Source organism: Phyllostomus discolor, chromosome 6 (assembly GCF_004126475.2).
Source record: "Phyllostomus discolor isolate MPI-MPIP mPhyDis1 chromosome 6, mPhyDis1.pri.v3, whole genome shotgun sequence".
NCBI classification, from domain to species: domain Eukaryota; kingdom Metazoa; phylum Chordata; class Mammalia; order Chiroptera; family Phyllostomidae; genus Phyllostomus; species Phyllostomus discolor.
This window is the reverse complement of record NC_040908.2, coordinates 63,578,243-63,600,297: the sequence shown is the minus strand read 5'-3', so window position 1 is coordinate 63,600,297 and position 22,055 is coordinate 63,578,243. Positions and strand designations below refer to the sequence as shown.

General features: G+C 43.5%; 1 protein-coding gene across 1 annotated transcript; it reads left to right on the top strand.

Moving 5' to 3' along the window:
- Positions 1–666: 666 nt before the first annotated feature.
- On the top strand, positions 667–21,278 carry POLR1B (RNA polymerase I subunit B). Its single transcript, XM_028514685.2, has 15 exons — positions 667–1,308; positions 2,272–2,439; positions 2,671–2,817; positions 4,041–4,173; positions 5,072–5,208; positions 5,909–6,132; positions 6,880–7,051; positions 8,492–8,663; positions 9,566–9,847; positions 11,352–11,485; positions 14,828–14,998; positions 15,566–15,722; positions 18,419–18,615; positions 19,062–19,315; positions 19,910–21,278. Exons 1-15 carry the CDS (start codon positions 1,132–1,134, stop codon positions 20,790–20,792), a joined length of 3,408 nt encoding a protein of 1,135 aa, XP_028370486.1. The 5' UTR covers positions 667–1,131; the 3' UTR covers positions 20,793–21,278.
- The last annotated feature ends 777 nt before the right edge of the window (positions 21,279–22,055 follow it).

The following is a 22,055-nucleotide window of genomic DNA, read 5'->3' as shown; positions in this document are numbered from 1 at the left end:
TGAGACACCTGATAAGTTCCCTGATAAGTCCCTATTCTGAGACAGTGATTACTAGGACTCAGACCTAAGCAGGGGTCCCCACCCCAGGCGACTGACCGGGTGCAGGGAGCCGCACAGCAGGAGGCGAGGGTCAGTCGATCGAGCGAAGCTTCATATGTATTTAGAGCTGCTCCCCTTCGCTAGCTTTACCGCCTGAGCGCCGCCTCCTGCCAGATCAGCAGAGCCTACAAGATTTTCAGAGGAGCCGGAATCCTACTATGAACTGCAGATGGGAGAGATCTGGGTGGCCAGCTCCTCTTGAGAATCTAATTCTGGATGACCCAAGGTGGAGCTGAGGCGGTGATTCTAGTGCTGGGAAGCTGCTGCAAATACAGATTATCCCTCGCCCCGCCCCCATGGGGCCGTCTAAAGGGAAGTTAAAGGGAAACAAGCTCAGGGCTCCCACTGATTCTGCATTATGGTGAGTTGTATAATTATTTCACTATATATTACAATGTAATAATAGTAGAAATAAAGTGCACAGTAAATGTAATGCGCTTGAATCATCCTGAAACCATCCTCCACCCCCACCCCATGTGGAAAAATTGTCTTCCATGAAACCAGTCCCTGCTGCCAGAAAGGTTGGGGACCGCTGGGAGGCCCCTCGGAGGCTGTCGTGTGCCGTCCCCCAGGACTCCGCCTACAAGATGAGGGGGGCTCAACTGGCAGCGAAGGCAGACCATTTCTTGGGCCCTCCGGTGAGGAGCCTTTGCAACTGTCGTTGGGAAGAGAGAGCAGTCAACCAACTTTTCCCTCGAAGCCAGGATGCCGTGGTCTGTACAGGGTCTCCACCAGCAACGGTCGGAAAGTGGTCTAGGGGAATAAGCGAGACCTTTGCAGACTGGTCTCCCGGGCCCTGACGGAGCGAATAAGAGCCACAGGGGAATACTGAGTTGGGAGTCACGCACTCTGTCAAGGTACAGTTTCAAACCGGCCCCATCACTCCACGGTTTCGGTTCCAAGTCGACCCTATAAAACGAACGGGCTAAGGTCCGGCGGAAGTAGCGGGGTTGCATTTTTCTAGCAGGCTGTGGGAACAGTTTCTCTTTCCGGCGCTGGGCAGGCTCGCTGGCGCCCGGCGTGCACTGATCTATGGATCCTGGCGGCCGGTGGCGAGGCTTGCCCAGTGGGCCCAGCCTCAAGCACTTGACGGATCCTTCTTACGGGGTCCCGCGGGAGCAGCAGAAGCCGGCGCTGCAGGAGCTGACGCAGGCGCACGTCGAATCCTTCAACTACGCGGTGCGCGAGGGGCTCAGCCACGCGGTACAGGTGAGTGCGGCGCCTCCAGGCTCCCCGCAGCTCGGCGCTCTCTGGAGCCTCTAGGTCGAGCAGAGGAGAGGGCCCGGAGGAGCTGGAGGCGGGCGGCGGGCGGCGGGCGGCGGGCGGCGGGCGGCGGGTGGGAGACGCGGGAAGGGGAAACCCAGGAGGCGGAGTGGGGCACAGGCGGGACAGGGTTCCAGAGAGATGAGATGGCTGAGAGGTCACGGTATAGCGTAGTCCCAAATAGCTGTGCTTATTGATGGTGCCAGGCTCAGCGCCGGCCTTGAGCTCAATTCGACCAGGAGATGTATTTGTGATTTCTGGATTTATATGGGATTGGAAACCATAGTGTTTTGTAGGACAGTGGGTACTGTGAGAGCAAGTGGCCTGTATGGGTTGAGATCCCCAACCATAAATAAGTGTTCATAGTTAATATGTAGGAGAGCTCAGTGGGACAGCAAAGCTTTCCCCAGGGGGTAGAAAAGCAGATACTGTGAAAGGGATAAACCCACCATGGTAGCGCCTTTCTCTTTGAATGGCTCCAGCGTAAGTAAGAGAGCACGCAGAATGAAATGTACAAATAGCCTAAAGAATGGCATTAAAATGTGGGGTCCTGAGTCACATGATACCTCAATATCCTTGCTCTGTTAGCAGCCGTCCCACCAGTCTTGCTATGCATGTAGAGGGTACAAGGTAAGAAGAGAGAAGGCACTTGATTCCAGAGGACAGCTTTGTTCTGTACACAGTGATGTCCCTAGCGTCTACTCAAGAATTTGACACATGGTAATCTGAGTTAATGCCTTATGGTTTTTGGTGCATAGTGAGGGTATGAGTAGACTGGATGTAGCTTTAACTGCCTTTTTAGATGTGTCACAGTAGCATTTTAGGCAACAATATGTGTAGAAAATTCACGGTATTAGTGAAAAGGTACCTTGGATATGCAAGCAATTAATAGTGCAAATTGTATTTCAGGCTATACCTCCATTTGAATTTGCTTTCAAAGATGAGCGTATCTCACTTACTATTGTGGATGCTGTCATCAGTCCCCCCACAGTCCCCAAAGGGAGCATCTGCAAAGAGCTCAACATTTATCCTGCAGAATGCCGGGGCCGGAGGAGTACCTACCGGGGAAAGTTGACGGTGAGTGCAAGTGACAGTGTGTGACTCATACACTGTACATGTCTGAGAATATTGGTGTCCCATAAGATGTAACCAGAATTCTGCTTTCTTAGTACTGTCCAAGAGATCCCAGCTTTTAAATCTGAAACATAAGGTCATCTAATATATAATCTTCCTCTTTTAAAAATATTCATTTGTTCTTGTAGATCGAGATACTTTTCTTTTTTTGTAAGTATTTTTTTTTCCATTTAGGCCGATATCAGCTGGGCAGTGAATGGAATCTCAAAAGGAACCATTAAGCAGTTTCTTGGTTATGTACCCATCATGGTGAAGTCCAAGCTTTGCAACTTATACACCCTATCTCCAAAAGCCCTCATTGAGCACCATGAGGAACCAGAGGTAATTTCAGGGGTCCAAGGCATTGAATGGCCCGGTGACAATAGAAGGGGTCTGAGCTGGGAGTGAGATGTGAAGCTTGCCAGTGGGAGTTAGTTTTCTTTCTCTGCCTCCAGTTGTGGGTAGGAAAAATGGGGCGTATATATCTTGTCTGCCTACTGTGCACAGCTCATAATGAGTTTCAAATGAGGCAATGTATGAAAAACTGGCTCTGCAGTTAGTGGATATATTGTTATGGGGGGAAGAATTGGTAGGTTTTATCCCCTAATTTTCTGAATGGTATATATTTAGAGACATATTTCTGTTTTTAAAGCCATCTTAAACCACAGAACATCCAAAATGTCTGCTTTGCAGATGGTAAGATTCTGTGAGCATATTAAATGCCTCATATGCCTTTCCTTTGCATTTCTTTTTAGTTGTGTTAGGTGGCTTTGCAGTATTGTGTTGAAGTAATCCAATATATGTGGACTGCCTACAATGAGACTGTTATCTGGTGGGAAGAAGGTTTTGGTGCCACATCTGGGGTTGACACTCAGCTGCTACACTTATCAGTTGTATGGCTTTAGGGAGTTAGTCTCCCCAAGCCTGTTTCCTCTCCTGAAAGTGGGCACACTAGCTATCTTACTCATTGTTATGAGGTTAAGCATTATGATGACATAGAGCACCTAGTGTGATCTGCCTGCTTCATAGTAGCTTTTTGTTTATTACAGAAATGTGATATATACTGGAGGTATTAAAAATATTTTTCTGTTAATTTGAATTTCTGGTTTTCAGGGCTTTCGTATGGTTATCAGTTTTTAAACTTACTTAGGAAACCATACTTGTCTGGAATGAAAATGGTTACTATTTTCATTTTTAGACATTTCTTTGGAATAATTTGTTTATTTGTTTGTTTAATGTCATTTGAAGACTGAAGTCATTTTAGGGAACAGAAAGGCAAGTTAGAGTGAACCTGTCTGGTAGAGAAAAGTTCTCTACCTTTCTCTGACTTCCCCTGACTTCCTTCCATACTTTCTCCCTGGCTCTGAGACCTTTTCGTGTACTGGAGAAGATTTAATTTGCACACCGCCAGTTCCCCAGGGGGTCCATTGCCTCTTCCCCCTGCACATGCCCCCACTTCCACACATTGCCCCGGGTCTGCTGGGGGTGGGGTTGGTGTTTGCAGTGGTCAGTTTCATATTTACAGTTATATTTGTTTACCAAATTATAATTCATCTCTTTGGTAGGAGATGGGAGGCTATTTCATAGTCAATGGCATTGAAAAGGTCATCCGAATGTTGATTATGCCTCGGAGAAATTTCCCCATTGCAATGATCAGACCAAAATGGAAAGCCAGGGGACCTGGCTATACTCAGTATGGTAAGTTGTAGTGATTTTTGGAATGTTCCTTTAGAAAACTTTTATCCCCCCCCCCCCCCCCCCTTTTTTAAAAGACATGTGCCCTGACTGGTGTGGCTCAGTGGGTTAGGGCATCATCCCACAAAGCAAAAAGTCTCTGGTTTGATTCCTAGTCAGGGCACAGGCCTGGGTTGCAGTCCAGGTCTCTGGTTGGGGGCCTATGAGAGACAACCAACTGATGTTTCTCTCAAACATTGATATTTATCCTCCTTTCTTTTCCCTTCCCTTCCCTTCTCTCTCTAAAAATAATAAAATCTTTTACAAAAATAAAAATTTAAAAAAGGAGATGTATCTAAATAGTGTTTGATATTTTTCTCTCATATACAGGGGTGGACCAAAGTAGGTTTACGGTTGTATGTATGGAAAATAATACAATAATTAATAAATAATCATATAAGAATAAACTCTATCGTGTATACTCACAACTATAAACCTACTTTTACCCACCCCTACATCTAAATTTTTGTTTTGTTAAGCATTTCTGTGTTGAGATTTCATAGTAACAAACCTATTTTCTGTTACCTTTCAAACTGAAATAATGTGTATTTATGTTCCTGCGTCTGGAGCTGAAAGCTGCCTGACTTGGCCAGAAGTGAGTGTGGGCCCCCAGAGGCCTCTGGTTCAGGCACCGTGGCACTCCCCTGGGGGTCTCTGGTCGGCAGCCTCCTGGCCTCTGAGGGAGATTTTGCACCCCAGGGGAAATTTGGCAAGGTCTAGAGATACTATTTTTGTTTGCCAGTCTTGGCTAAACTTAATGATTTGGCTCTAATTATTTCTAAGAGGGTAAAGATAACTCAGAATAAATAATTGAAGCAGTTATAGTGTTACTGATTTCTGACTTTCCTTTCCGTTCCTACAGGAGTATCAATGCACTGTGTGAGGGAAGAACATTCTGCTGTCAATATGAACCTTCACTACTTGGAAAATGGCACGGTTATGTTGAACTTTATTTACCGGAAAGAATTGTTCTTTCTTCCTTTGGGATTTGCACTTAAGGTGTGACTTGGTGAATATATATTTTTTGTCAGGAAGAGAGTTGTTGGAAGTCATGTTCTGTGCAGAGGGAACAGCTTTTCCTTATTAGAGCTCTTGCGGTACTAGTTACCTACTGTTCCGTGACACATTGCTTTGCAGTTCAGTGGTTGAAAACACATCCATGAATATTCCTCTCTCCCAGTTTCTTTGGTCAGGAATATGGCAGCTCTGACTGGGGTCTCCAGGTGGCAGTGCAGTGTCATGATGGGCTGCAGTTGTGTAGCAGGCTTGACCAGGGCTAAGAGTGTACTTCCAAGGTGGTTCCTTCCTGGCTGGAGGTCTCAGTTACTCTCTGCTGGGCCTTCCTATATAGGCTGCTTGAGGCAGCCGCCTTCCCCAGAGAGTTAGCCAGGAAAACGATGGGGAAGCCACACTGGCCTTGTTACCTGGCCTTGAGAGTCGCGTGTTGGCGTTTTCGCCATGTTCTCTTCAGTCACATAGGCAGTGATTTGGTGCAAGCTTGTGAATTCCAGGAGGTTAGGATCATTGGACAAAGATGGACACCAGGATGCCCCTCTTCCCAGCAGTGCCCTTCAGGTTAACCATAGTGAAGTACTCATTTTTCTTGGGTGTTGAAAAAAAAGGAGACACTTGTTACTGAGTGAATTGGATGGTTTAGTTATTATTAGCGATTCAAAAGAAAATCTCTTTTCTGTTCTAGGCACTTGTCAGCTTTTCCGATTACCAGATCTTCCAGGAGCTCATCAAAGGAAAAGAAGACAACTCTTTCTTTAGGAACTCAGTTTCTCAAATGTTAAGGATTGTAATGGATGAGGGCTGTTCCACACAAAAACAGGTCCTTGACTATCTGGGTGAACGCTTCAGGGTAAAACTCAGTCTTCCTGACTGGTATTCAAATGAACAAGCTGCGGAGTATTTGTTTAAGTATGTGTGCTTTTACCTAAACTGTCTTTGGTGGCAGGGGAAGGAGAGGTTACTGGTCTTTCATGTTGATGTAGTTGGGGCTGAGGAGTCATCTGGGAATCCAAGTGGACCGGCGGGTAGAATTCTGGTCCAGCGAAGCAGCGGCTAACTTTGTTTCTGTGGCTAGCTCCACCTTCTCTGGTTTTGTGGTGGTATCATTTTAGTCTAATACACTTTTTAACTTTTGTTTTGAAATAACTTCGAACTTCCAGAATTGCTGCAAAAATAGTTGGAAAAAAACACTGGACACTTATGCTGACTATTAACACTTACTACATTTGCTTTACCTCTCTACACATAAATGTTTTTCTTTCTGACCATTTAAAAGTTGTAGGCATCATGTCCCTTTATTATCCAAGGCAAGGACTCTGTCTTTGGTGACCTGCTCTGGATCCACACAGTCCAGCCCACAGCCACGGGCCGTGTCAAGCACTTGAATGGCCAGTGCAACTGAGAGGCTGATTTCTTAATTTAATTCATTGAGACTTGAATTGCCTGTGTGGCTTATCAGTACCATGTTGGCCCACACAGCTCTAGACCTTGTTTGTGACTGTGTCCTGTTTTGCTCATATTGCCTAAAAGATAAAAAGGGATTTTCTGAATATGAGTAAGAACTTTTAAGTAAACATGAATTGGGGGCCTTGGGTAGTAGAATGCGAGTAGTAGTAGCCTCTGAATCACTTCAGTGTTTTCTTTCTATTTTGACAGCCAGTGTATTTGTATCCACTTGAAATCTAATACTGAAAAGTTTTATGTACTTTGTCTCATGACCCGGAAGCTGTTTGCTTTGGCCAAAGGAGAGTGCATGGAGGACAATCCTGACAGTTTAGTGAATCAGGAGGTGCTCACACCCGGGCAGCTCTTCCTCATGTTTCTGAAGGTGGGTGCATGCCGCTTCCAGCCGGGCCCCGTGTGCCTCTGTGGATGGGGGACAGCACCCGGGGATGTTGTTTCCTGCGTGTCTGTGATTTCTCGTTTGGGCCACATATATCATCTCTTTTTTACATTTTTTTGTTTATCTACCAGTAAGGTACTTAGTCACACATCCTAGCTCATACCAGGTTCAGAAATGTCTGACATTTTTATCTGAGCCAAGTAAAGACAGCATCAAATCTTGGTCATGACATTGATAAAATGTAAGAGGCCTGTGCACATGTAGTACGCAGTCCCCTTTGTTTGCAGAGTCCCTGTTTTCAACTCCCCTGCTCACGGAGATTTACTCGTAACCCAGCATCAGTGCTTGCAGCTTTTCCGGTCCTCTGCAGACTTGCGTGGAGGGGTAAAATTGGGGTGTCTCAATGCCCAGACTCCTGCTGAGGCCCAGGAGGTGATGCTGGGCCATATCGCTTCAGCTTTCATACTGAACAGGAGTCTGTTTGGGATATTTTTCTGTTTTTTGTTGGTGATTTTGTTTAAAATGGCCTGTAGGCATAGTGCCGAAGTGCTGTGTGGGATCCCTAAACACAGGAAGGCTGGGATGTGCCTTACGAGAATATTCGAGCATTAGATGAACTTCGTTCAGTCATGAGTGCCGCTGGCTGTGAGTTCGATGGCCGTGAGTCAGCAACATAAAGCAGAGTGTCTCTCATCAGAAACACAGAAAACAAGCTTATGTGTTGGTCAGTTGACGAGAATGTTGTGACTTGAGGATTTCAGGAACCTAATCCTGTGTGCACTCAGGAGTAATGGCTTCGTGCAGGGGTGCCAAACTCATTTTCACCGGGGGTCACATCAGCCTTGAGATTGCCTTCGAAGGGCCGAAATAATTTTAGGACTGTGTAAATGTAACTACTCCTTAACAGTTAAGGAGTTGAAATTACATTTGGCCCTTTGAAGGCAACCGCGAGGCTGATGTGGCCCCCCATGAAAATGAATTTGGCACCCCTGGCCTAGCGCTTGCTAATTCAGTGTTCACAGTTACTGTCAGTAATGAGAGCCGTGTGTGTGTGTGTGTGTGTGTGTGTGTGTGGAAAGTGTTGGCATGCACAGACAATTTCTCAAGTTGATTTGGTGGTATTTTATATTTTGAATATTAGCCCTAAAATGATTTAATCCAAGAGATAACATAGTGGGATGAAAGATGGAGAAGACTAAATTAAAAATCTCCCAGCTCCCCATCTAGTCACAAGTTCTTATTTAAATTCTTACCGAGAGGTGAAAACTTTTGTTTCTGTCTGTGCTAGACATAAAATTAGATTGAAAATTTTCAGCAGCCTACAATTTCCCTGAAAAAAATTGATACCAGGCAGAGGTTTTCTGTTATTGGTAATTTTAGTATAGCCTTTCAAGTAAACTTTAATTTAATTTTTTTTTATTTCAGGAAAAAATGGAAGCGTGGTTAGTATCTATTAAAATAGGTTTAGACAAGAAGGCTCAGAAGACCAACATGTCTATAAACCCTGAAAATTTGATGAAGATTTTAAATCTGGGAACAGACCTTACAAAACCATTTGAATATCTTCTTGCTACTGGGAATCTGCGTTCTAAAACAGGTGAAACTAAATAGATAGGCTGCAGCAAATTACTGTTCATTTTAGTTTTGTTTTTCAAATTATTTGCTTAGTGTAGATTTTTATCATTGTGAGAGGTTCTATTTAAATAAGTGGACTTTTAAAGACAGGTTTCATGTTACAAGTTTTGACAAGTGTGTGACAGTCTGAAGGGCTTTCAACAGGAGCCTGAGTGGCTTGAATCCAGCTGTGATGATCTGAGGACACGTCACCTGCACAGGTGGCCTGAGGGGGTTCTCACACTTGCCCTTCCCTGAACCGCTTCCATCAGAATGGCCCGGAAATCTTTTTTTTTTTTTTTTAAAGATTTTATTTGTTTATTTTTAGAGGGGAAGGGAGGGAGATAGAGAGAGAGAGAAACATCAATGTGCGGTTGCTGGGGGTTATGGCCTGCAACCCAGGCCTGTACCCTAGCTGGGAATCGAACCTGGGACACTTTGGTTCCCAGTCCGCGCTCAATCCACTGAGCTACGCCAGCCAGGGCTGCCTGGAAATCTTAAAAGTGACAATTGAGGGCCCAGAAATCTGCATTTTTAAGCAGATGAAACTAACACAGTTTCTTTTAGAACTAATGACTGCTAGTATATTATCCAGCCCTGTCTGATGAATCCCATTTAATTTCTTACTATTTTGTTATCTGTTTACAGTTTCCCCACAGTGGAGGTTCTGGAGGAGATAGGGAACCAGTCAGGGCTGATGCAGTTTGTGAAATCTGGAGATTTTTACTACTTTTTCCTAAAGTATTTCTGTTCATCTAAATTAGTAAACTTTGTAATAATCCACTCTGTGATTTATGGTGTGCTCTGAGGTTTTTCATCAGAGCCTCTAAGAAAAATTTTTTTGTTAAATTTAGCATGTTTTTGAATGACTTTTGTTTTATTAAGGCCTTGGCTTCCTGCAAGATTCTGGACTTTGTGTTGTGGCTGATAAGCTGAACTTCGTCCGCTATCTCTCCCATTTCCGCTGTGTGCACAGAGGGGCTGACTTTGCCAAGATGAGGACCACCACGGTGCGCAGGCTGCTGCCAGAATCCTGGGGTTTCCTTTGCCCTGTGCACACCCCCGATGGGGAGCCCTGTGGTTTGATGAACCACTTAACTGCCACATGTGAGGTCGTCACGCAATTTGTGTACACGGCTTCTATTCCAGCTTTACTCTGCAACCTGGGTACGTGACAGGGTAACAGTCTTGGTGGGTGTGTGCATTTTCACAGGGTAAGGCTGTGAAGTTACACTGCCATGGGGCGCTGAGCAGAGAATTCCTGCAGGAGTTGTTTTTACTGTTCTGTGCAGGAATTGGGCCCACAACCCAGGCATGTGCCCTGACTGGGAATCAAGCCAGCAACCCTTTGGTTCACAGGCCGGTACTCAGTCACTGAGCCACACCCTCCAGGGCAGGTGGCAGACATTTTTTAGCAACCAGAAAGTCGTTGGATCAAGAATCAAGAAATTTCTGCTTAAAAGTATTACTACCAGTTAGACCATGGCCTTTCAGAAGGGATCCCCAGGGAAAGTAATTGACAATTGCTTGAGATCGAGAGGTCATAATCAGTGTAATCTGCAGGTTCTGTCTATAAGGAAAAGAATCATTTTGTTTGCTACCAGTGATTAAACTGTCAGAGTTCAGGAAAGGGTAGGAAGGAGGAAAAAGTGTGGAGAGGTGGACAGAATATCCCATGCAGAAGAAATGGGAAAGGCTCTGGTATGGGGAAAGAAGACAACGGAAAATGCCTAGCACCAAGTGGGTAACCTGTGGTACTTTGTACACTTGCAGTGTTCAGTAGGTATTTATGGATTGTGGGAGAGTATTCTGTTTTTACTTTATTAGAGTTGCTTCCTGATAAAGTCACAACTAACCGGGGATGTAGGGAAGAGCCACTGCTCCCAGGGGAAGTAAAGGTTCAGCTCCATGAGCCTCTAGTTACATTTTTGTTACGAATTGATATACTGCCTCGTTTTCTGTGTCTCTGTTCATTGTGCTTCACTAACCTCGATCGAAGTCTCAGCCAGTAGCACCGTGTGCTGCTCTAACAGGTGCTTTCCTCATGGGGCACACGCAGCCTGTGCTCAGCTACTCTGGGTGGCTCTGCGCCTCAGGGGCTGTTTAAACAGTGAAACCCTCCAGCAGAAGCACCGGAACGCCGTGCACGTGGCACTGAGAAGACCGCCAAGAGGGTGCTTGTTTACAGTCAGTCAGCTGAGAGAGGAAGACATTCTGGGCTGCAGTTGGGGGCATGTGTGGTGGTGCAGTGTGGTCACTGAATGACCCCGAAAGCACCATTAGTTGTTGGTACTGGGGTTACAAATAAATTTTAGCGAGTGGGCCAATTTGCCAATACAGACTGTGTGAATAACAGTGGCCAAGTGTAGTTCAATTACTGGGCAAAGTTAATTATGTTTTCATGGCTCAGCAATGAAATATAAAAGGTGTACATGGAAAGCCTCCTGGACACCTGTCCCTGCTGGTCTCCCCACAGGCCAGAGTCACTTGTTCTCGTGTGTCCTTGCTGAAATGACTTGGAAACTTACTTAAGAAATAGAAAAACATTCTGGTTTGGAGACAAGATAACTAGATATCTAAAATGATGGTAGAGCTGTGGACCGATCTGGAAGGAGTTTCTAAGGTTGGAAACGGCATCTTGGTGTTATGACCTTGTCTGTTCCTTCCCCAGGGGTTACTCCAGTTGATGGAGCACCACACCGCCCTCATGCTGAGTGCTACCCTGTCCTGCTGGATGGTGTCATGGTTGGCTGGGTGGATAAGGAGCTTGCTCCTAGCGTGGCGGCTTCTCTCCGGCATTTCAAGGTAACCTTGAGTCCTTGTGAATTGTTCTCTCCCTTCATCTTTGGTTTCAGTCCACGTCCAGTTGTTGAGGTTGCCCCAGGGCATTCTAGAGTGCTCACAAGTGGGTGGGGGGGCGGTCAGAAGCTGATTCTGAATAGTGCCTCCCATCTGCTGGTACTGACCTCATAGGTTGGGTCAGTGACAGACACTTGACCTGTTCACTTTTGTTTGTTATTTTGGTAGTTTCACTGAGGCCCTAGTCTGCTAACCTAACAAATTTTAACTTCTTTGTAAATTCTAGTGGCATGTAGGGGACCTCAAACATGAAGTTTGTATTTCAAGTAATGCCAAAAATATGTGAAATATAAGTCATACCCTGTTGCCTTCTTGGTCTTGAAAATGTATTAAAAAGTCAAGGAGAAGGACATTCTTGGGGATTTCCTTCTAACTAGAGTCTTGGCCATTACAAGACTTGTATTTTGGCAGTTGGATGAACTGTAGTTCAGGCTCTATTTTATTTCATTTAAGTTTCGGGTTTTTTTGTTTTGTTTTGTTTTTGTTTTATCCCATATTTTGTAATGTATAATGCACCTTTTTGCCCAAATTATTGAGGGGGAAGTAAGGATGCACATTGTACATAGGTAAAATATTCCTGTGTATAATGCACACACATTGTGGGCACGCATTATATATGGCAAAATATGGTAGTTTTAGTTTTTAAAATGGTCTTACTTTGATATAATTTTACACTTAAAAGGTGTTTGGACAGCACAGAGAACTCCCACATGCCCACTGCTCAGATGCACCAATTGTTATCATTTTTTTGCTCTTTATAAACATGTACGTTTTTTTCTTCTGAACCATTTGATGATAGTGTGCAGACATGCCCCCTTTTCCACAAAGACTGCAGGGTGTTTTACGACAAGAACTTCTCTTCAGTAACAGAAGACGCAGCACTCTTATCAAGCTCAGGGAGAGTCGGGTTGGTAGAATCTACAGCTGATGCTCAGATTACACCAGTTTCTCAGTAATGGCCTTCAGAGTGTCTTTCCCCTCTGGTCTGGGACCACCGCAGAACCCTGTGTTAGTGTCCTTGTCATGTCTCTTCACTCCCCTTCGATCTGGAGCAGTTCCTTAGCCTTTCATGTCTTGACCTTTTTTAAGAGTACAGGCAGCTGTTGTGTAGGCTGTCTCCTAGTTCTTGGTGACGAGTCACTTCCTCCTGATGCCGTGTCAGGGGGCTGTGATGTCGGCTTGCTCCGTGACCAGTGATGTCAGTGTTTGATCACTCTGTGGCTGTGCTTTTTCAGGTTAATCTACTGTTATTATTACAGGTTTTCTCTTACCAGTAATTTGTGGAGAGATATTTGGAAGCCCTTTGCTTTTCCTCATCAAATTTCTATCCAGTAGTGGAGGTGATGTGTCCTCTGCACAATTGTTACTGTGCCATTGATGATTCTTTGCTGAGTTGATGATTGCTGTTACAGTTGCCAGATGGTTGTTTTCTAACCCCATCATTTGTTCTGTTTGTTGCCATTCTGTAAGGGAGAGCTTTGTTTATTTGTTCATTTGTATACATTTGCAGAGATTCTATAGATGCGATGCTTCTTTTATGGTGTGAGTATTCTGTTACTAATGTTTATTTTGATTCTCTAATTATATCAGATTTGACTCTCTACCCTGGTCTCTGTAGGGTTGGTTGTGTTTTGTTTTTGTAACTACACATAAAATTTACCATTTTAACCATTTTCAGGTATATGTAGTTCCGTGACATTAAGTACATTCATGTTGTGCATCCATCACCCTGTCCATCCTCTGGACTTTCATGTGGTCCAGAACTGGAATTTTGTGCCGTCCCACAGTAACTCCCCGCTGCCCTTCCCACCTCCTAGTAACCACGTAGGCCGCACTGTGCGTGTCTGTCCATCTGCTGCTGACGGACACTTCGGTCACCCTTACCCTTTGGCTGTTGTGAGTCATGCTGCTGTGCACATGGGTGTCCAAATTTCTGTTTGAGTCTGCTTTCTATTTTTTTGAGTGTGTATCTAGAAGTGGAATTGTATCATCTGAGATTCTGTGTTTAATTTTTTGGCATCTTTGTGGAAAAATTTAAGATTTTTCCCTTAGACATATTAGGTGTATTGTATTAATTCATTCCCTAATAATAGTGGTGAATGATGAGTCTTAAATTCCTGGAATAAATTGTTGTGTTGTGTTCTTTATTTAAGAAATATTGATAGTTTCTTATACTAATAATTTATGAAGATGTTTTAAATCTCCACTTTATCAAAAGAACAAAGGGATTTTCCCAAAGTTTTCAGTGCTCTGGAGCAGTTTGGGGAACATTGGGCCACCTAGGCGCAGGTCTGCCAGAGTCCCTGTGAGACCGTCTGATGCTTTCTTTGGCTCCTTTATTTCTGATGTGGAAACGGTCTTCTTTAAGCTCTCTGCCTCTGTTGAGGTTTGTTCTGGTGACTCCATTTTCTCCATTACATCTTAGTTTCCTAGAGGTATGCAAAGTGGACCCATAATTTCAGGTTTTATCTTCATTATAGTTTCTTTACCTACACTTTTTTTTAACTTTTAAGAATTTAATTCACTTACGTTCATTTTTAAAATTTTTATTGTAGTGTGTTTGTTCTGATATATAGGTTTTCTTATCTTTTTTCAGAGTTCTGTAATTTTGGTTTGTATTTTTTCTTTTGCCCAGGAGTAAACTAATAGAAGGTTCTTTTGCTTTTTAATTCCCAAGTGGAAGGGCCTTTCATTAAACACCGTATTTTTCGGACCATAAGATATGCCTAGGTTTTAGAGGAGGAAAATAGGGGGAGAAATTTCAGAGCAAAAAATGCGGTAAAATATTAAATAACATAAATAACATAATATTTCACCAATATAAACAGAACTCAACAGCAGCATTAACAACCATTATTCCTCCCAAATTTGGGGGTCAGAGGGTGTGTCTTATGGTCCGGAAAATACAGTGCATTTAAAAATAAAACCAGAATCTGTGTTTTATTCATCAGAGAATAGAGTTTCCGCTAGTACGTCTGCGTGCACGTTCTTGGTTTACCTTTTCCCGCAGTCTCAGTCTTTAAGCTGGCACCGCTTTGCCTGATAGTGGGGCTGAGCCCCAAGAAAGCAGAGCTTTGGCTGGTGGGTATGGGGTGGGTGGCATTCTCTGAGGGGATGGGGCTGGTAGGCACTGTGTTTGTTACCTGTGTAACTAATGTAAGTTCTTAAGATACTTCTTTTCGTATTTCACCTCCTTCCCCATTCTGCCTGCTATCCCTATTCTTGGCAAGGGATAGATGTAAGATGTATCTCTTGTTCTGGTTTGTACTCTCTTTTTGTTGAAAACAGGTGTTGAGAGAAAAAAGAATTCCTCCCTGGATGGAGGTGGCCCTTGTGCCCATAACAGGAAAACCGAGTCTGTACCCAGGCCTGTTCCTTTTCACCACTCCCTGTCGGCTGGTGCGGCCCGTGCAGAACTTGGAATTAGGCAAAGAAGAGCTGATTGGAACTATGGAGCAGGTGTGTGCGCTCTGTGTTTGGTGGGTGTATGTGATCATGTCATACACAACTTCCATAGGCTTCAGCTGTTGCTTTTTAAAAGTGTTTTCGTTTAGTAACACTTCAACGTTTGAAAGAAAGCGAAAACTTCCTTCTGTCTCCCTCATGACCAACTGGAAGCAGTTTTCATGTGCTCCCCCGCCACTCACACATTGAGCCTGAAAGGTGTCCTGTTGCCTGCCCTTTCCATCCTGCCCCACTCCCTGAGCTCCTTGCCCCCGGCTGTGCCTTGGCTGCTGGGCTGAACTGTTCATTCCCTTAGATTCACTCACAGTCTTTGCCTATGTCTTTGTCGTTGCAAGACTGCACTTTGTCCTACTTAAAAACTTTTTTCCTCCAGTCCCCCTCCACAGTGGGTCCAGGGTAGATTTATAATGCAGTGTGTAAGGCATGTGGTAGTGCTGACTGGGGGCTTCCTGAGGCTCCCTGCTGTGTTCAGTGTGCTGGGTGGGGAAGTTTCCTCTCCACACTTGGAGCGCTGACCTCAGAGAAAGAGCTAACATGTGAGCATTCGGCCTTCCTCTCCAGCTCTTCATGAATATCGCTGTCTTTGAGGAAGAGGTCTCTGCTGGCGTGACCACCCACCAAGAGCTCTTCCCTCACAGCCTGCTGAGTGTCATTGCCAACTTCATCCCTTTCTCCGACCACAACCAGAGTCCGAGGAACATGTACCAGTGCCAGATGGGTAAGGTGGCTTGGGCACGCTGGCAGGCATGCTTACAGAAGAGAAGTGCGTGTGACTTATTTTGCTTTGAAATAATTTCAAGCTCAGAGAAAAGTTGTGAGACTGGTACAAAGAACTCCGTAAACACTTAATGACATCATGTTAACATTTGCCCCATTCGTACTGTTTCTATTTGAAGGTAAGTTGCAGGCCTGGTGCCTCTTTACCCTAAATATTTCAGTGTGTATTTCTTAACAAGGATGTTCACTCGTATAACCGTGGACAATTATTAAAGCCAGGAATCTTCACGCTGCCATCATCATACCACCTTACAGTCCTCATTCAGACATTTACCAGTTGTACCAAAATAGGGTTTATGGCAGTTATTTTCTGTGTAGCATCTAGTCCAAGGTTACACCTCATAGTTAATTGTGTTGTCTCTTTAATTTCCTTTAAGTTAGAACAGAACTTTAGCCTTTCTTTGTCTTTCTTGTTATTAACATTTTTGAAAAAAAGGTAGTTTTTGTAAACTGTTTGACAGCTTGAATTTGTTGAGATGTTGTGGTTCCCTTTTTGACGGCTGCAAGCCGCCCACATCACTGTCTCTCTCGCGCCGTTCGTTCCTGCTGACATCACCACACTATTTCCTAGTCCGTGTTCAGTCTTCGCCTGACTGTGTCCAAGGTGTGGTTTCGTTTTCCTGGAGTGTCATTTCCCTTTGGCCTGAAAACTTCCTTCAACATTTGTTACAGTTGCAGGTTGCTAGCTACAAATTCTCTTAGTTTTTATTTCTTTGAAATACTCATCTTTATTTCCTCTTCCCTTGGAGGAACTGGGCATGCAGTTCTGATTTGACAGGACTTTTCCCCCCATATAAAATACTAGACTAGCTGTCTACTGTGGGTCTCTCATTTCTAATTAGCAGGCAGTAGTTATTGGTTGTTTCCCTGTAGGTAATATGTTATTTCTCCTCTGTCCTTCAGATTTTCTCTTTGTTTTTGGTTTATAGCAGAATGACTATAGTGTGCCCACGTAAGACGTTCTTCGAGTTTGTCTTGCTTGGGGTTTGCTGGCCTTCTTAAATCTGTTTTTTTAAAAACTTTATAAATTTGTAAAGCTTTCTGCCATTATTTCTAAAAATAATGCTTCTGCCCCATTCTCTCTGTCCTGAGATTTCAGTTATGTATCCGTATGTTAAACTTTTGATGTCCCATGAGTCACTGGGTTTCTGTTATTTTTTCCATCTTTTTCTTTTTTTTCAGGTTGTATCATTTTTTATTGATCTGTCATCATGTTCAGACTTTTTGTTCCATTTCAGATATTTCATTTTCCAGAATTTCCATTTATTTCTTTTTTAGGGTTTTAATTTTCTCTGAGATTCTTATCTTCATTGTGAACATATTTTCCTTTATATCTTTGAGCACTTATGCAATGGGTGTTTTAAAGTCATTGTCTGCTAATTCCAGTGTCTGGGTCATCTCGGAATGTCATCAGTCATTGACTTTTTTTTTTTTTTCCTTTAATATGGTCAGTACTCAAAGTGGTTTCCTGTGTCTTTTATGTCTAGTGTTAATAATACTGGATCATATCGTGGACATTGTAAATGAATGATATGTTTTAAAGACCATGGATTCTGTTATGTTCCTTTGAAGAGTGTGGGATTTTAGATTTAATGGTAGATAACTTAGCTGAACACAGCAGCTAAAGTTGCTCTTGGGGGCTGCTTGGAAAGGTCCTGTGCATGTACCGTGCAGGGCTCCACCGACGATCTGGGATCAGTTCCTATAAAGAATTTAAGGCTTTTCCTGTGTGGTTCTCTCCTTTCTGGAATTTACCCCCTTTTCAGTTGCTACAGTGCCCTGAACTCTGTCTCTTGGTTCTCAAAGTGAGTCAGACTGGGATTTTCTATCTAAGTTGTAGCCACTACACTGACTGGGCCAGTAGGCCAAATAATAACAATAACATCAACAACTGACCTGGAAATCTACCCAGTGCAGTTCCTTTTGCCCAAATGTAAATTCCTCTCTAGTTTCTGGCTGCTTTTGGTTACTGTCCACTACTTTCAGGTGGCATGTATGTATATATAGTTGGTTCTGTTTTGTTTTTTTCTCGGTCTTATAATTACATGTTGAAAGTGGTTGTGTAGAAGGAATCCCCCACTGTTGGCAGTCTCCTTTTCTGTATTTCAAAGAATTCCACTATGTATGCATATTTATTTTAGTTTTTAAAATCATTTGTGTTGAATTGATACAATAAAGTGGTACAAAGACTATTAATACCCCCTGTATGGCGGTACCCAGAATTAACAAATACTCACATTTTGCTCTGTATATGTGTATAAGAAAGTAATTAAATAATAGTAGCTGTCCCCTTTTACGCCTTCTCTCCCCCAGTAACACCCTACAGTGTTTACGTCCCTTTTACGTCCCCATCCCTTTCTGTTCTCCTACACGTGCCCATAAACTGGGAGTGGCGTTGCTTGGGGTATGTTACAAATGGTATCACATTAAACACATTTCTGTGCTTTTTCCTTCTCAGCACTGTTTTCCTGGTCTGGTTGTGGCGCTTGCACGTTGCGATACTGTAACATTGTGAGCCTAACCGCCATGACTGATTTGTTCATTCCCCTCCTGTGAATGTTTACTTGTTCCCAATTTTATGTATCACTTTATAATCAAGGGGAGAAATGAAATGCTAAGGTGTTTGTCCCTTTGTAGGTAAGCAAACTATGGGTTTCCCACTTCTCACTTACCAAGACCGATCGGATAATAAGCTCTATCGTCTTCAGACCCCACAAAGCCCCTTGGTGAGGCCATGCATGTACGACCACTATGACATGGACAGCTACCCCATCGGGACCAACGCCGTCGTTGCTGTCATCTCCTACACTGGCTATGACATGGAAGACGCCATGGTAAGTTTTGCTGAGAATGTTTCTGTTCTTTGAGCATTTTACTATTTTCTTTACTGTGAGGTCACTGAAGGACTATTTCTGTGTCCCCGGGTGCCTACTATTTGGCGCGTGAGTGTTCTGTTAAGTGGTCAATTCCTGGTCTGAGTGAAAAGTGGCAGCCCGGAGGGTCATGCACTGAATACTCAGATACGCATGTTTCATGCGCAGTGTGGGGGTGAGTAGAGGGGAAGCAGTCTCGGGTAGTCTGCCTTTTGCGTTTATGCGTGCCTAGGTTGTAGGCCATTTATAAGCAAGTGTCTGGACTTCAGTAGTTAGGGTAGGTGACCGGGAAACTGTGCATAGTTTTTAAACCGAATGCCAATTAACCTAAACCGAGTATAATTCTGCTCAGTTTTATTTTGAAAATCCTCATTTTTCTTCACTCCCTTGATTCTTTGACCTCAAAGATTGTGAATAAGGCTTCTTGGGAACGAGGCTTTGCCCATGGAAGTGTCTACAAGTCTGAGTTCATAGATCTCTCTGAAAAAATTAAACAAGGAGATGACAGTTTGGTGTTTGGAGTCCGACCTGGTGACCCGCGGACTGTGCAGAAGTTAGATGATGACGGCTTGCCGTTTATCGGAGCACAGCTGCAGTATGGGGACCCGTACTACAGCTACATAAACCTCAACACGGGCGAGAGCTCTGTGATGTTCTACAAGTAAGTTGTGGTGCCTGGGGCTAATGTTAGAGGCCGTTTCTCAGTGAAATTGCTGGAGGTTGTTGAAAGTAATCTTTTAACAGGAGCCTCTTTGGAGAAATAGGAGTGGTAGCTCAGTTACTGGTGCAGTAATAAGTCAATTGGCATTTATATAACGAGACAAAGTTGCTGTCTGCTGCGCTGCCTCTGCTTGGCTGCTCGTCAACTGTAATTGATGAGAGTTCTGGTTTAGTTTATAAGTATATTATTCAGACTTGACCATCCCTCTCATGCATATTAGGAATGTTTCCTAGCTAAAATGTTGAGTTTATAAGTAATTTTTAGCTTATTTTATATATCTAAAAAGGGTTTTAACAGTAGGTCTTCATACCAGTTTTATAATAGTTGTTCTAAGGAACAGTTCTGTAGTGAACATAACCAGCAGCCCTATTCATAGAAACTCTTAGGGATCCCAACTGTGTTCATATTAGAGATGAAAGTTAAGAAAAAGTTTTGCAAATGCCCTTTATGAAGCACTAATTATATATAAAACTTATATACCTGTGTAAGTTTAGAGAAATGGTTTGACCTTTTGTATGGTTTAATTTTTCCTAGGAGTAAAGAAAATTGTATTGTGGATAACATCAAAGTGTGTAGTAATGACACCGGCAGTGGGAAATTCAAGTGTGTTTGCATCACAGTGAGAGTCCCTCGGAATCCAACCATAGGAGACAAGTTTGCCAGCCGTCACGGTCAGAAGGGCATCCTGAGCAGACTGTGGCCACCCGAGGACATGCCCTTTACTGAAAGCGGGATGGTCCCAGACATTTTGTTCAACCCTCATGGGTTCCCCTCCCGAATGACTATTGGTATGTTAATTGAGAGCATGGCAGGCAAGTCTGCAGCTCTGCATGGTCTCTGTCACGATGCCACACCATTCATCTTTTCAGAGGAGAACTCGGCCTTGGAATACTTCGGTGAGATGTTGAAGGCTGCTGGCTATAACTACTATGGCACCGAGAGACTGTACAGTGGCATCAGTGGGCTGGAACTGGAGGCAGACATTTTCATAGGCGTAGTTTATTACCAACGGTTACGCCACATGGTCTCAGACAAATTCCAGGTCAGAACCACAGGAGCCAGGGACAGAGTCACTAACCAGCCCATTGGGGGGAGGAATGTGCAGGGTGGGATTCGCTTTGGGGAAATGGAGCGGGATGCTCTTTTAGCTCATGGAACTTCTTTTCTTCTTCACGACCGCCTCTTCAACTGTTCTGACCGGTCAGTAGCCCACGTGTGTGTGAAGTGTGGCAGTTTGCTCTCTCCGCTGTTGGAGAAGCCACCCCCGTCGTGGTCGGCCATGCGCAACCGAAAATACAACTGTACTGTGTGTAATCGCAGTGATACTATTGACACCGTTTCTGTGCCTTATGTTTTCCGGTATTTTGTAGCTGAACTGGCAGCTATGAACATCAAAGTCAAACTGGATGTCATTTAATTTGATGTGGCCTTTTGGGTTAGGGGTTCTGTCAGATTAAAACAAAACTTCAGTGAAGGTGTTGCTGTGTTACTCTGAATTTTTGTTGGGGTTGTTAGAACTCTCAACGAAGACCTGGCAATCAAGAATTCAAGGTTCTGAGTTTCTCTGGTAATAACCACTGAAGTTGATTTCCATTGTATTTGTTCAGAGTTTTCACACTGATAAATGGGATGTACAGGGGGACATTTCTAACCCCAGGTTCTTACTATGGTGCTTTCACAGGCAGTGATTGTCAAACACTCACTGTCCATCAAAGAGATTGAGAGTGCAAACATGGTGTAAGCCGTGTGTGGTTTTTTGTTTTCCATTGTCCACATTAGAGTAAAGACGAAAGGGTGAAGTATTTTTTAACAGTTTTATTGGAGTGTGATTGTACCAAACGCTGCACATCTTTAGTGGATTCAGTTCACTGGTTGGGGTAATAAACGTCACCTCAGAAAACTTCCTGTGCCCCTTTGAATTTTTTTTTTATATTATTTATGTGTTTTCTAGCTTTTATTATTTGTGAGCACTAAACTTGACACCTGCCCTCTTAAGGAATCCTTAGGCGAACCAGTATAGGATCATTACACAGGGCTGCAGGTAGGTCTGTAGACACTCACCTTGTATCAGTGCTTCCCACCCACTGAACAGCAATTCCCCATTTCTGTCTCCGGCCAGCCCCTTGTAACCATCTTTCCACTGTTTATGTGAGTTTGACTATTTTAGATGCCTTGCAGAGGTGAGTTCATGCAGTCTTCATCCTTCTGTTGACTGGCTTGTTTCACTCAGCATAGTGTCCTCTGTAAGTTCATCAAAGTTATGCAGATGGCACTATTACCTTTTTAAGGCTGAATTATGCATTGTGTGTATATAGTACATTTTTTAATCCATTTATCTCTTGATGGATATTTAGGTTGTTTCCATAACAAATAACATTAATACTGTATTGTATTAAATGTAATATAGCCAGAATGTCATTTCAGCATGTAGTAAATATTAAAAATGTGTTGAGATATTTCACATTATTTTTTCATGCGGTATCTCCAAAACCCAGTGGCTGTGTTTTTTTCTTCTCTGTGTGCATCACTTTGTATTTCATTGTTCTGTACTCTGTTGGTGGGTGTTTATTTGGATTATTCCATTTGTAGCTATTATAAACAGTGTTGGCAGTAGATAGCTTTGTATACACTTGGGCCAAGCATAAGATGTTATATAAGTTAAAAAACTTTCCTAAGATGA